Consider the following 13,946-nt stretch of genomic DNA (forward strand, 5'->3'; position numbering starts at 1 on the left):
AAGAGGTCAATCCCCCGGGCCCCCAAATCCCTATAGCTACGCCTCTGGCCGGGATTAGAATTCATAATAAGGTTCTAAGCCAGTGGCCAGTGGTATCCATTTTTCGGCCTACGGGCTGTTTTAATTTCCGACACATGTATCACGGGCCTATTCTCCAAAAAGATTTTTTTTTCTCTTTAAATTAACCAATTTTATTAAAGAAGTTTTTCGAAAATAACTTAAATTCTTATTATCTGGCTGTATAAATGAGACAACAAGATAGAGCATCTTTTGTGATGGTTGAAACTTCTTTAAACAGTTCTTTCTCAGTGTGGGTCTAATGCATGTTTAGGGCCTTTAAAATCTACCATATTCTCTATGATTTCAAAATATCAGATATGTCGGTGGACTCGTCAGCAGCAATAGAAAACATTTTCAAAATCTGCTAGTCAGCTACCCTGTCTTTTTACTCTTAGGCTAGCTCTGGAGATTTTCCCCCTCATATCACCCACTCGCCTTCTGTCACGATACAGCTTCAACTGCAACTGCATGTGGGCTAAATGAGTCAACTCAAAGTAACAGGAGTTAAGGTTTGCAATAAAAGAAATTCAAGAAATCCTTCATGCAGCTCTCTCTCTTCCTCTAGAGAAAGAGAGAGAGTATGCCTAAATTTAGCCTGTCTAGATGGGAAAACCTGAAAACAATCAAAATGTTATGATAATATATATGCTTTCTCTCATCTCATCCGTCCCTTGACTTTCGTTGTAGGGGTGCTGTGAGAGTTCGCGCAACCAAATCCCTCCACTTTTCCCGGTCAGCAGCTGTTTTTAGTAGGATATCAAGAGAGAGGCCGGTCCATTTTGTAATGTTATCCAGCCAGCTTTTCTTTGGCGACCCTCTCTTCGTTCCGCTATGTACCTCGAAGAATGACCCATATAAATCTAGATCTTATACAAACCTATATATTTTTGTTAATGTTATTATTATTTGCTTGACAACCATTATTTATTGGCATTAGCAACTAATATTAATAAATGAATGCTGTTAGTAGATTACTTTTAAAGAAGATTTAGATCTAGATTATATATAATTAAATCAGCAGAGTAGATTGATCATATGTCATATAGATTCTAGATCTACTGTAGACTAAAAAAATAGTTATCTATATTTATATTCTATAACTACGACTATCAAAGACGCAACTCGACGCAAGTTAGCTACATTTTATAAATTAAAGTAGTATACGATCTTATAAGTATAAGACATAATAAGATCTAGATACTGGTCGTACTATATGCCTACTATAGTAAAAGTAAAATATACATTTAGAAATAAAATCTAGATTCTGCTAGACTAGGATCATCTATTCTAAATCTACTGGTCTAGAGTCTATTCTATATATAGATTAAACTTAGTCTTATACTAAGACAAAGGTCTAGAATAGACCAGTAAATATAATAATAGACATGCAATCAAAGAGAACTTCAACAAATCCTTCAGGCAGCTCTAGATCTAATTCTACAACAAATAAGTCAGTTAAAACTATTCAATCTAATCATTCTACAAACTTGTCTAAAAATGCAACTCCAGCATCCAAAAATGCAGCTGCAGCTAAAGTGTGCTCACCTACAAAACAACAGCAAGCAAAAAATACAAAAGTTATAAGTCCCAGCAAAGCAAGTTCAAAAACAGAAATAGGTGAATTTAATTAATTAAGTAATGGACCTCATTCACCAATTGTAAACAAACAACATTCTGCCACGTGGTTCTCTGCTATATCTTCTATACAAATTACTCAATCCATTAAGGCTGTCACGTGATACGTAATTTTCATTGTTTTATCAATATTATCACGTGGCTAAATGTTGTTTGTTTACGTTTGGTGAATGAGGTCCATTGAAATGTTTATATACTAAACATAATTCTAGTATAATTATAATATAGTTTACTCCACATGGTTAGATCGATCTATTGTAATTTTTTATATATATTCTTACTAGACTCTACTTTTGGTTGCCATAGCCCTTGCAACTTGTGCATCTTCCTTGTTATTTAGATCTATACAGAATATAGGGGTAGTTACATTAATTAAAAGCTTTTTGTTGTTTATCTGTGTTGGGTGTGGCGTCTAGGTCTGTGCAGCCACATGAAAAGCTATACACTCCTCCTTAATCTTTGGAACAAAAACAAGCCTTATAATTATTTTTGTTACAATAATAATAATGATAATTTTTATTATCCGTGAGGAAATTTGTTTTATTATAATCTTTATTATCCATGAAGAAATTTGTTTTATAATTGTGCATTACAAATAACAATACATTGTTTGAACATTGTTGCCTTATGGAGTTGTATGACCTGTGTAGAAAGGGGTTAGAGTAATTTGAAAAAAATTGTATTACATGCAGATCTTTCAGCTTCATACTAAAGGTGACCAGATATTTAGAGAGCCAAAGTGGGACATATGTTGCTCTTGGAACATAAAAAGAACATGCAGCCTTAGATATTTTTTTTTTGAGAAATATTGCTTTACAATGCATCAGAATGTACACACACAATTTACACACAATGTAGGCCTGCACATACAATAATTTAAATAATTGCAGGCTTTTTGAAATGTTTTCCAAAACAGAACATTGATCTGTGGGGTCTAATCTATCTGAATGCAATAACCTGCTGTTTCTCTCTCTTAAATAGTCTGTATAAGATTGTGGCTGCTACATCACTTTTTCTTACCAACACACGTCATCCAATTGCATGCATAATTCTTTGAGGAGCAGAAGATACTTCAAGAGCACTGCCATTCTGTCCCTCACTAAACAGAACTTCTGCATGGTCTATTGTTTTGTCTATGACATTTCTTTCCCTATGTTCAACTTGAACAGAAAGGGAAGCCAAGTGAAGGAATATTATATGCTGGAATTTATTAACAGAATCAGTGAGAAACATGCGAAACAACAACACTTCAAGAGTTGACAGGAAACACTGGACCCTCTAAGCAGTGAACATGAAATGAGGATCAAGAAGAAAATGGTACTTTTAAGTTATTAGTCAAAAGAATTCGACAGATTTTTAAAAAGCATTAAAGCAGGACATTGGCCATCCTGCCTGGATGAAAAGTATTATAGATGGTCCAAAGTGGGACTGTCACGCCTAAATCAGGATGTCTGGTCACCTTATCATACTGCTAAGGATTAAAAAAAATTATGCAGATATGGGTTTATATTGTAAATGAATTTTTTTTTTAATTGTTAAAATGCTTAATGCAAAACACTTTCTTCATACATAATTGAAACACCATGTACTTGCTCTAAATGAAAACAAAGATAATAATAATAATAATAATAATAATAATAATAATAATCTTTATTATCCGTAAGGAAATTTGTCTTACAATTTGTGCATTACAACAAAAAACATTATAACTATAAGAAACCAAAGTGTACATTCACACCAGACTCACTCATAATTGCTAGAATATTTGGTTAAATGTATAGGATTATGTCTGCATTTTCTGTATTTTTAAAGTATTGTTTTGAGGCTTGTATATCCAAAGAATTATCAACACAGCCTACTTTCTTAGTTGGCTATCTGGATACATTGGACCTCTCCTACCTAAAAAAAAAAGAGTCAGCTATATCATCATTTGTAGGCCTTTAGGATGTTTGATCATATTGATATATGTATATATATATATATATATATTATTATATATATATTATATTATTTATATTTTCTTTGCTATATGAGTAACTGAAATCAAGATAAATATATATTATTGTATAAATATATGAGTCATAAAATACTAAAATTTTATGTCAAAAAAAGTATATTTTTATTTAAAAAGACTTAAAGCTAAATGATCACTTGAGTGAACTTCTTTTTTTAGATACCATTTCTAAAGTGAATTATTATATGAGCCAGAAAAAATAAGTGACTTAATACAGTTTTGACCTCTAATTATAACAACAGTATGTATATAATGGATGGGCTCATAAAAATGCAATTCAAATTTATAGGATAGAAAAAATCTTTTATTGAAAGAATGTCAGTAATTTATACAGTAAAAAAAAAAAGCCAAAAAAGTTTATTTAAAATATAATCAAGCCTTATTCACATATGGATAAAGTTTTTACAATATTTTACATTGCCAATATTATTTAAAATATTATTTATAACACAAGATTCTGTTTGCTTCTTTTTGCATTTAGCACATTTTATTGCAAGCAAAGAAAATAATTTCTTTTTTTTTTCTTTTTTTTTTTTTTGCATTAACACAGGCGTGTCTAAAAATAGTTCACAAAAACAAAAAACAAAAGAGACTGTTGCAAAACCAACAGAAAAAGATCTAGCCGCTATAAAAATACAAACCACAGTTAGACGATTTTTGGGCAAAAAAACATTAGAGAAAAGGAGGAAAGAAAAACAAGAATATGAACAAAAAATGGAGGAGCTTGATAAACAGGTAAAATTATCATAATTAGTGCAATCAACTCTGAACATAAATGTTTTAATTTTTTTTTATTTTTTGCTAAAGGCACTTTGCACTTTATTCATGTCTGAATCTAAATCACAAACGAAAAAAAATAGTTTGTCCCTAATTATCTAATTTAGTTGTTTGAGCATGCACACAAAAAGTTAAATCTTCAGTGTTTTGTTAAACAATATTGTAATATTACCTTTTTGGTTTAATATGCAAAATTAAACCTGTGTTATTTTCTACCAGGCATTTTTGTACTTGTGTAGACTGGAGCAAGAAAAAGCAGAAAAACAACAAGCAAAGGAGCAAGAGGAAAAAAGGAGAAAGCAAGAGGAAACTAAAAGAAAGAAACGATTTCTGGAGGCAGCATTTGATGGAAATGTTGTTAGCATGAAACAGATACTTAAAGAGGTTTGGGAACTTAGATTAAGTAAATTATACACAGTGGAAGGATTTGGTTGTAAGGAAGAGCATTTTGCTGGTGAACTTGCAGGAGGTAATGAACAGCACCACAGTGATTGCCATTCTTGGTCATTGGTTTTCCTAACCTTTTCCAAGTTTTTTTTTTCAAGGAAAATTTGATAGCAACTCCCAGGGTTAAATCAAATACATATAACAAACTAATTTATAGAAATAAAATTAAAAGCAAATGTACATTGGTTGTATTTTTCCAAAAGAACATGCAAAGAAATTATAGACCCCATACAATAACCTATTGCATTAGGGCTTTTTTTTTCCTGTAATAGTAATCTACCTATATTTTAAAAATGCTACTTAAACTATTATATTATAGGTTTCTGATATAGATGATAAAAATGGTTTGGGCAATGATGTCATTGGAAGATCTTTGCGTACAAAACATCTTATGGCCATCATAGAGTGTACTGATGCTAATGAAAACACTGCGCTATCAGAAGCTGCTAGTAAGTGGGCTATATGGAGGCTTAAAAATTTATCTTTTAATAACAATAATTTAAAAATTTAAAATGTTAATACTTTGTTTATAGTAGTTGTTACGTGCACATCTTAGTGTAAATGTGAAATGGTGCAAATGCGTGTTGAAAGGAGAAGAGGAACCAAAATGAAGGAATATAAACAAGAAAGTGTTTTCAGTATTAATAACGATTAAAGTATTTATAAAACTGTGATTTGTCGTTTTCATGTCTAAAGAGTCTCATCCAATATGAAGACGTAACAAGTGGCGCCCATGCGCATCTTAGTGTAAATGTGAAATGGTGCGAATGCGTGTTGAAAGGAGAAGAGGAACCAAAAAGAAGGAATATAAACAAGAAAGTGTTTTCAGTATTAATAACGATTAAAGTATTTATAAAACTGTGATTTGTCGTTTTCATGTCTAAAGAGTCTCATCCAATATGAAGACATAACAGTAGTACTATGTTTTGTTTGGTTACTGCCCTTTCTGTCATCATGAAGCTAGATGAAAGTAAATTAACCTAGATAGTTAAAGTTAAATTAACCTAATATACTTTTTTTTTCATATGAGATTTTAATTAGTAAAAAAAAATTAAGAAAGTTAACATGTTTCTAAGCCAAATTTAGTGTTATATAGCTAGCTCAATCATCATAAGCTAACTATAATATTTTTTTAGAGGTATAGACCAACATCATAAAAATTCTTTTTTTGTTTTCTATATTGAGCTATAATAGTTTACATTCATTAGTACTACCGAAAATCTATAATTTTAAACTCTTTAAAAAGTATTGTTTGAAATATAAATAATGTGCAAATTGTAAAAAAAAAAAGTTTCAAGTTTTGCTTTTAATTTGAATTTTTTTAGAAATTCAATAGATAGTTTTTTAAAGTGAAAGATTAATTCATGTCCATAGAAACTCTTTTATCAACATAAAAAAAAAAAAAAATTAGCAGAAAGCCTATTTAACTTTTACATCCTAGCTGTTATTTTTATTTTTAAAATATATTTGATTTTCAAGATGGTGGACATGCTGAAGCAATCAAGCTCCTACTAGAAAACGGTGCTGATCCCAACACTATTGGTCAGTTTAGAAGAACTCCATTGTACAGAGCAGCATTTGCCGGTCACCTGGAGGCTACTTATGTAAAATAAATCTATTAAAGTTTGGTTTCTGTCCAGTATATGACTTCAAATATAACAACTTTAAATATGCAAAAATGAAATAGGCAAACTATGACTTTAAATATACAAGAATCAATGACATTGGCATATCATGGTTTTAGATAAACAAGAATCACTGGCATAGGTTAACCATGACTTTAAATATGCAAGGTCATTGAAGAAAGTCCACCAAGATAAGATAGAAAAAAAAATCATCTCTATGCAAGCACAATATTTTTTATTTTTTTTTGCTAGAAATACATACTCATCAATTTGTTTAATACTTAATATTTTGTTTAGCAGTTATGATGTTTAGATAATGCTTAATGATAATTGGATCTGTGTTTTACATCTCTTCAGTGTGTTTATCTTAAACTTTCCAACATCAATGAATAGAACAATGTAATGATTTAAACAGTAAAAAGATTGTTGATGAAAAGTATTGGATTTTCTTTTTTGATGACCCTACATAAACTTTTAATTCTGCAATTTTACTAGCATTTTTTTTTATTACAGATGTTACTTGAAAATGGTGCAGATCCTAGGATCCTTGGTGGAGACAGTCAAAGCCCAGCAGAGGTTGATTTTTTTAAAAATTATATCTACTTTTTAAAAAAATACAGAATGATATTCTCTTACATTATTTTTTTAAAAAAGTAAAACATGCATAGAAAATGAATACATAGAAAATGAATATGTGACTGAAGGTAATTTCTTCCTATTAGTGATAATAAAAGACTCCTTTTAATGGACATAGTGACATCTTGTAGTTATTAGGATATACTGAATAGTGTACCTAAAGGTTGATTGGGAATATGAAATATGTATAAGAAAATATGGCTCACTGATACCACATTTTATAACCATGAACAGAAATCTTTACAAATATGTATTAAATACTAAGTTGTAATGGCAACAGGTTGCTTCAGTCCAAGCTGTGAAAGAAGTTTTGGAGAATTGGAAAATCGAAACAACAGAGACATTACTGAAACAAATAGAAACAGCTAAAGAGAAAATATTAAATGAAGATAAACAAAGAAGAGAAGCAGAAACAATGAAGTATGCTCATATTTACTTTTTTAAAATTCTATTTCGAAAATACTTATTTTATTTCTAGCTACTTGAGCAGCTTTTATCACTATAACTTTTTTTTTCAAACACTAGATTAGAGGAGTTTGTGAATGAACTTGAGACAGAATATAAAGTCAAACAGAAAAAGGTTAGATTTAGGTAAAATTGTATTACAGATTACATAGACTATATTTTTTTTTTGGTTATTGGGTCTGTTGCAGATATTGCAGCTTCTTTTCTCAGCTTTTTTTTAGAACTGCATTGTTTGCTGATGGCGACCTCCTTGCCTCAAATCTTGAAACTGCTACACTCAGGTCTTCACATCAAGAGGAGTGATGATATATAGCTTTTTCTAGCTGTGAATGTCAATATCCCGCTCTTTGAGGGAGCTCTAAAATAAGGGTCTCATAACAATGTTTGTGTTAAACCTCTCCTGAGAGCACTTTCCTGCACACAGCTTCTCATAAAAAAGTCATTTGAGGAGGCAATTTTCAGGCATATGGACTACTGGCTGTGGCATGGATTCTGTTTATCTATGACAGCTGTAAGATCTCAACATCTGGTATGTTTTCAACTAATTCACCTGATGATTTTTTCTTAGACAGCATAGATGGAAGAAGTTTAGCTTCTTCTTTAGTTGGAATATAAGGAGACATAAGAATGTAGGGAGAACTACAGCACTTTCAGTTTTGTACCAATGCTGAGTCCTCTCTGTGGCCATACTTGTTCTTGAAGTCTGCCAAAGACTGCACTGGTATCTGCAACATGTAAGTCTACTTCATCTTCTAAGTTGGCATTTACTGATATGATCTTCCAAAATAGACAAACTTTTTGGTTTACATTTACTTGTTTTTGGCCATCTATGAGAATGTCTGTGACTGTTTCATTTGGAGTAGGTTGTTGCAGCAATTGTCTTTTTACATTGATGTAGTAAAAAAGTATTCTGACCTTGAAATTTGTGGGGCAGATAATGTAAATTTGTTTCTGTAGCCCACGGTTAACAAGGGTGTCATTTGGCCAGCACAATGACTAACTGCCTTACTTTTCCCCAACTAATTTCAGGTACCCATTATAACTGGGTGGACTCATTGTCTTCACTAGGATTTGAGCTCAGGAAACCAAGTTTGGAAGCCAAGTACTTTACCACTCAGTCACTGTGCCTCCTAAGTACTTTACCACTCAGTCACTGTGCCTCCTAAGTACTTTACCACTCAGTCACTGTGCCTCCTAAGTACTTTACCACTCAGTCACTGTGCCTCCTAAGTACTTTACCACTCAGTCACTGTGCCTCCTAAGTACTTTACCACTCAGTCACTGTGCCTCCTAAGTACTTTACCACTCAGTCACTGTGCCTCCTAAGTACTTTACCACTCAGTCACTGTGCCTCCTAAGTACTTTACCACTCAGTCACTGTGCCTTCTAAGTACTTTACCACTCAGTCACTGTGCCTTCTAAGTACTTTACCACTCAGTCACTGTGCCTTCTAAGTACTTTACCACTCAGTCACTGTGCCTCCTTCTACATTGATGGTGAGGCCAAAATTTGTGCAAGTCTTGTTGAAGAGAGACAAGCTCTTTTGAAAATCCTCTTCTGTGCCTTAGGGCACAGTCATCTGCGAATAGCAGATTTCTGGTGTTATCATATTTGACCTGCTTGACACCATTTGAGACAAGAAAAGGCTTAGACTGATCTATTCTCCATTGTCTTGGATTCTAGCTTGCATGTCATCATGAAATTGGTTATGAATTGATCTGGGCAGCCACATTTGAATATGATTTGGCAAGGCTTTCATGGTTGACATTATCAAAAGCTTTGGCCAAATCTATGAATGTGGTATAAAGATTTCATTTTGCAATCAACATTTTCCATGAAGTTGGCAAACTGCAAAAATCATGTCACTGTGCCTCTAACCTGCCTAAAGCCACATTGACTTTTCCAAAGTATTCCAGCTTCTAGGTGATGTTGATATTTAGCAGCACCATAGCCAGTATATAGCTAGCATTGAAAAGAAGGGTGAATTAATTAATTGTACATAGTAATAACGTGATGAATAGCAAGCAAGATAAGAAAAATATTTCTCAGAAAATGTAAGGAAGTAAAGGTCTAATGTTTACCTGATATGTTGGCCCCATTAGACTAATGTGTCATTTTAGTCTACTTTAAGGACTATGTGTAATATGTTAGTATACATATTTACTTGTTATTATACAGTTGGAGTTTGCCTATTGTGAACTTAACAAGAGGATACATGAGCATGATGTTTGCATGTCTGAAGGATTTGATAAACCAGAGCTAACTGAATCAGTGAGTAAATACAGCATTAGGTGTGGAGTGTTAGAAATAAAGGATTTAATATTGTTTAAACCGTTTACAAAAATATGCTGGCCTAAATATACATAAATTCATGTGACTGAATGCTTAAGTGCTAATCCAAAATTCCAGATTTTTTTCAGACACTTATGTATATTCAGATTACCCAGCACTTTAAAAAAAAATGTTTATGAATGGACCTCATTCACCAACTGTAAACAAACAACATTTAGCCACGTGGTGCTCTATCTCTTCTATATAATTCACGATCTCATGTTTAATTCATGAAGGTTGTCACGTTGTTTTATCAATAAGATCATGTGACTAAATGTTGTTTGTTTACGATTGGTAAATGAGGTCATTGTGCATCTTTTATGCTTATATCATACTTAGTGTGCTATGGTCCTCTCTCTTTTTTGAACCAGTGTGGGAAGGGAGTAATTAGAAGATACTGCCTTTTGGCATTCAGCAAACACAACATCATCTAGAGATGAGTTTCAAACTTTAGCCACCTTGATAGGTAATCAAGTGGTTTACGCATCTCAGCCTCTGACAATTTGGAAAAATTGAAGGCCATTTATGGCTGTTAAGCAAGTAACACTTAAATAAAATGAAAGCAACAGGCATTAATAAGATTTTTTTTACTAACCTGCCCTATTGACCTTATTGAACTAACTTTTCTTATTTTTATGTTGATTCACATAATGTTAAGTTTCAGACTAGCATGCATGCTTCCTAAAATAAAAAATGTTGTTTTTAAATCTTCTTAACTTTATTCTGTAGAACTGCATTTTCAATATGTAATGCTATAATAATGATTACATCACTATAGTTATCCCACTTTATTGACATTGATCTTGTAATTATTTAAGGCAATTCATGATCAAGAATTTGAAGTAGAAAATGCTAAACTTGAGCTTGAATCAGCCAGAGAACAACTTGCCAAAGCCAGATTAGCATTAAGGGAATCTTCTAAAACTGTGGGTTGGTATCCTTTCATGATTCTATGATACATGAAACGTTTTAATCATAGTATGTATTTTACTTAAAGGGTCATTAACATGCTCATGTAAGTTTTAAAGCTAGAAATAAAAAAGAAATAAATTTCTCATTTTATAATAAAAATTGTGTTTCACTAAGAAAACAATGTTTAATTTACTCAAATCTTATTCTTTTTTTTATTTTATTTTTCTTTCTTCAGTGATTGTTTCATTTGGCTTATACTCATTCTACACTTTTGCTTTGAGTTTAAAACCATTTATGTTAAAAAAAAATCAACTTCTAATGCACCCAGTTTTTCTCTATTCGCTTATTTCCTAGATGAGGAGACAGAGGAAGAACTGCCAGGACTTAAAGTAGTTATCAAAGAGCTAGATGATGTATTATTTCGTGATGTTGGAAATAGAATAAAGGATTCAGGAAAGTAAGTTGAAGGAGTATTCAATTAAATTGACAATACCATTATAAATAATACAATTTAGTGTATCACACTGCAGTACAATTTAATATGGTATCCTTCAGTCATGAAGTGACTATGAATCATCTCATAGAAATGAGATTAATGCATGGGCTTTAGCTATATCACCCACACTGCAGTACCACCTTCTCCATGCAGATGGCGTATCATAGGAACAGCAAGTACCAATTTAGTTTGGGAATAGCAGCAAAGCAGTTTCTTCCAGGGTGTTGCACTGTGTGCTGCTAGCTGCCTAAGGGTTACTGGCTCCTGATTTTTTTTTTTCAGAGTATAGCTGCAAGGCAGCAAAGGTTTAAATTCAGAGTTTTCTTTCTCCTAGGTGAGTAGCCAGTCAAGGCTAATAGCCCCTTCTGCTTACTGGTTTTGATGCTAGTCGCTCACCTTTACCTATTCTTCTGTCAGTGATAACAGTTACACCAGATCTAATATCTGAGCCTCACTTGAAAGCCAGCAGTTAGACTGGTTGTCAGAGGCTATTTGAGATGCACACCATTGGAAGTATTTTAATAGGTTGTGGAGGGCTTATATCCAATACCACTTCTGGCAATAACAACCATACGGAACCTATAATTATATAATATACAGTAAAATACAATAATAATAACAATGACAATATCTTCAATTCAGAAGATTAAGGATGAGTGTAAAGCCAGTTGCAACCTTCATATTTTTTTGCATCTCATGCAGACAAAGCCGCTGTCAGCCGGTGGTCTATTTACGTTTTCTTTCAGTCTCTTGCACCTGTCTTTAATAAGGGCTTTCCTTTGGGTCTCAACAAGAACCCTTTTCTGATTCAGATTAATTATTTAAAATTAGAAATCAGTTATGCTTAAGTATACAACTTATATTGAATGCAATTAGTTTTTATTGGCATAGATAAACATAGTGTACTTTTGAAAAAAAGTTTGACAAAATTATAAAACTACTTAGATAATGTATTTTTTTCTTACATTAGGGAATACATTTAAATTATTAGAAAAATTGTATTTAATACATGTTTGCAATAATTATTAATTTTTTACATTTAGAATTTATAATGTAGTTAAATGTTCTCTATATTTAGAAGATTCATGTAAAATAAACTTTTTTTTTCTTCTTATTAACACTTAAGCCTGTATTTCCTATTTCAGGTGTTAGAATAATTTGAAAGTAAACAGTTGATAGATTTCTTGTTAATAAGCCTCTTGTTTTCAGGTGGCCATGTGTGATTGATATTAATGGACAAGCTGGTACATTTCTTCGCTACAGAGATACCAACTATGTTTGCTCTCTACGGCCAGCTGACATGGAAGTAAATAACATCAGATTAAGTCTGCTTGGCGCTATCAGGTAATTGTCTAATTATTTTGAAAATTTTTTATTTTGGAAGACAAATGTAAAAAACAAAAATTACTGGTACCTTCAAAATTCTATGGAAAATTCAAATTTTATACAGGTTTGGAAAGCCATTTGTTTTAGACATGATGGAAGTGGACATGTTTGAGACTTGTGTGGATATCTTTGATAAAGTCATGAAAGGTCTAATGAACAGCATCATGGACAAAACTATTGTCAATGAAGACAAGTAGGCCATTCTGTTTGCACTTAGAATTACTATTAAACTATTAACAATGAAGTTTATGATGTTTATAATTATTGTCAATAGAAATGGGTTTTTCTATTTATGAACAAAGCCAATAACAATACAGAGTAGTGGGTAATTTTTCTCTATATATATTGTAGATGCAATATTAGAAATGAAGAAAACTAATGTTTTTAAAGTCCTTTCCTTCTGTTTTACTTGTCAAAACCACTCTTAACATTCTATATCAAACTTTTACTTTAAAACTTCAGATATATTTGAATAACTATATAAATCTGATGACAGGTACAAAACGTTGATTAAGTCAACAGACGGTCCTGAGTATGAATTGACCAAATTCAATGAAATTCGTACCTCCAAGTTTATGTTCATCCTGCTGACCAAGAATCCTACTCCTAGTGAGAAACTAATGCAATTGATGTATTTAATCAGAGTTGTAGTGCCAATATAAACACTATGTAAGTTATCAAGAGTTGCAATGCCAATATAAACACTGTGATATGAATGCTAAATTGTGCCTTGAGAATTAATTTATGATTTATTAATGAAACAATATTACTAATATTATTTCATCTTTCATTTATATTATTAATTTGTATTTGTATTGATATTCTTCATCTTCATGTTTTGTATTTGGCTGATGTTATTCTGTTTTGTTCAAATATATTAATTAACTGATTAAGTTAGAGTTAAGATGTATATTGCTCTTAGCTATTAATGACTTGAATTGCATAATTAGACCAGTAGTGAACACTAGAGTTAAGATTTATATTGCTCTTAGCTATTAATGACTTGAATTACATGATGAAACCAGTAGTCAACACTTACACTCTTTTGTTAAATTATTTTTTTATGAAACGTTTGAAGTTTAACTTATGATTTTTGTTTGTTTATTTTTAAATAATTTATTCAATGTTTTCTATGCAAGTCTGATGAATATGTAACATAAAC

General features: G+C 31.8%; 1 protein-coding gene across 3 annotated transcripts; it reads left to right on the top strand.

Annotated features, from left to right (window-relative positions):
* The first annotated feature begins 984 nt into the window (after positions 1 to 984).
* LOC106068929 (IQ motif and ankyrin repeat domain-containing protein 1-like) lies at positions 985 to 13,945 on the top strand. 3 transcript variants are annotated; one of them, XM_056028394.1, is made up of 15 exons: positions 985 to 1,677; positions 4,191 to 4,218; positions 4,276 to 4,444; positions 4,706 to 4,870; positions 5,253 to 5,382; positions 6,413 to 6,537; positions 7,072 to 7,134; positions 7,475 to 7,614; positions 7,720 to 7,774; positions 9,838 to 9,930; positions 10,809 to 10,920; positions 11,257 to 11,359; positions 12,608 to 12,742; positions 12,849 to 12,977; positions 13,281 to 13,945. In XM_056028394.1, the coding sequence occupies exons 1-15, from the start codon at positions 1,446 to 1,448 to the stop codon at positions 13,444 to 13,446; spliced, it is 1,845 nt and encodes a 614-aa protein (XP_055884369.1). In that variant the 5' UTR covers positions 985 to 1,445; the 3' UTR covers positions 13,447 to 13,945. The 3 variants fall into 3 exon arrangements, with proteins under 3 accessions (XP_055884369.1, XP_013083886.2, XP_055884370.1); XM_056028395.1 differs by lacking the exon at positions 4,191 to 4,218 and adding an exon at positions 2,913 to 3,012 and having other exon boundaries at positions 1,540 to 1,677; positions 4,260 to 4,444; XM_013228432.2 differs by lacking the exon at positions 4,191 to 4,218 and having other exon boundaries at positions 4,260 to 4,444.
* Position 13,946: the final 1 nt, after the last annotated feature.

This window comes from Biomphalaria glabrata, chromosome 5, assembly GCF_947242115.1.
Source record: "Biomphalaria glabrata chromosome 5, xgBioGlab47.1, whole genome shotgun sequence".
NCBI classification, from domain to species: domain Eukaryota; kingdom Metazoa; phylum Mollusca; class Gastropoda; family Planorbidae; genus Biomphalaria; species Biomphalaria glabrata.

Excerpts from the sequence above, each read along its gene's own strand:
- LOC106068929 (XM_056028394.1), top strand. The coding sequence starts at position 1,446 with ATGCAATCAAAGAGAACTTCAACAAATCCTTCAGGCAGCTCTAGATCT. Across the intron at positions 1,678-4,190 it reads AAGTTCAAAAACAGAAATAG|CACATTTTATTGCAAGCAAA; the intron begins GTGAATTTAATT and ends TTTTGCATTTAG. Across the intron at positions 7,135-7,474 it reads ACAGTCAAAGCCCAGCAGAG|GTTGCTTCAGTCCAAGCTGT; the intron begins GTTGATTTTTTT and ends TAATGGCAACAG.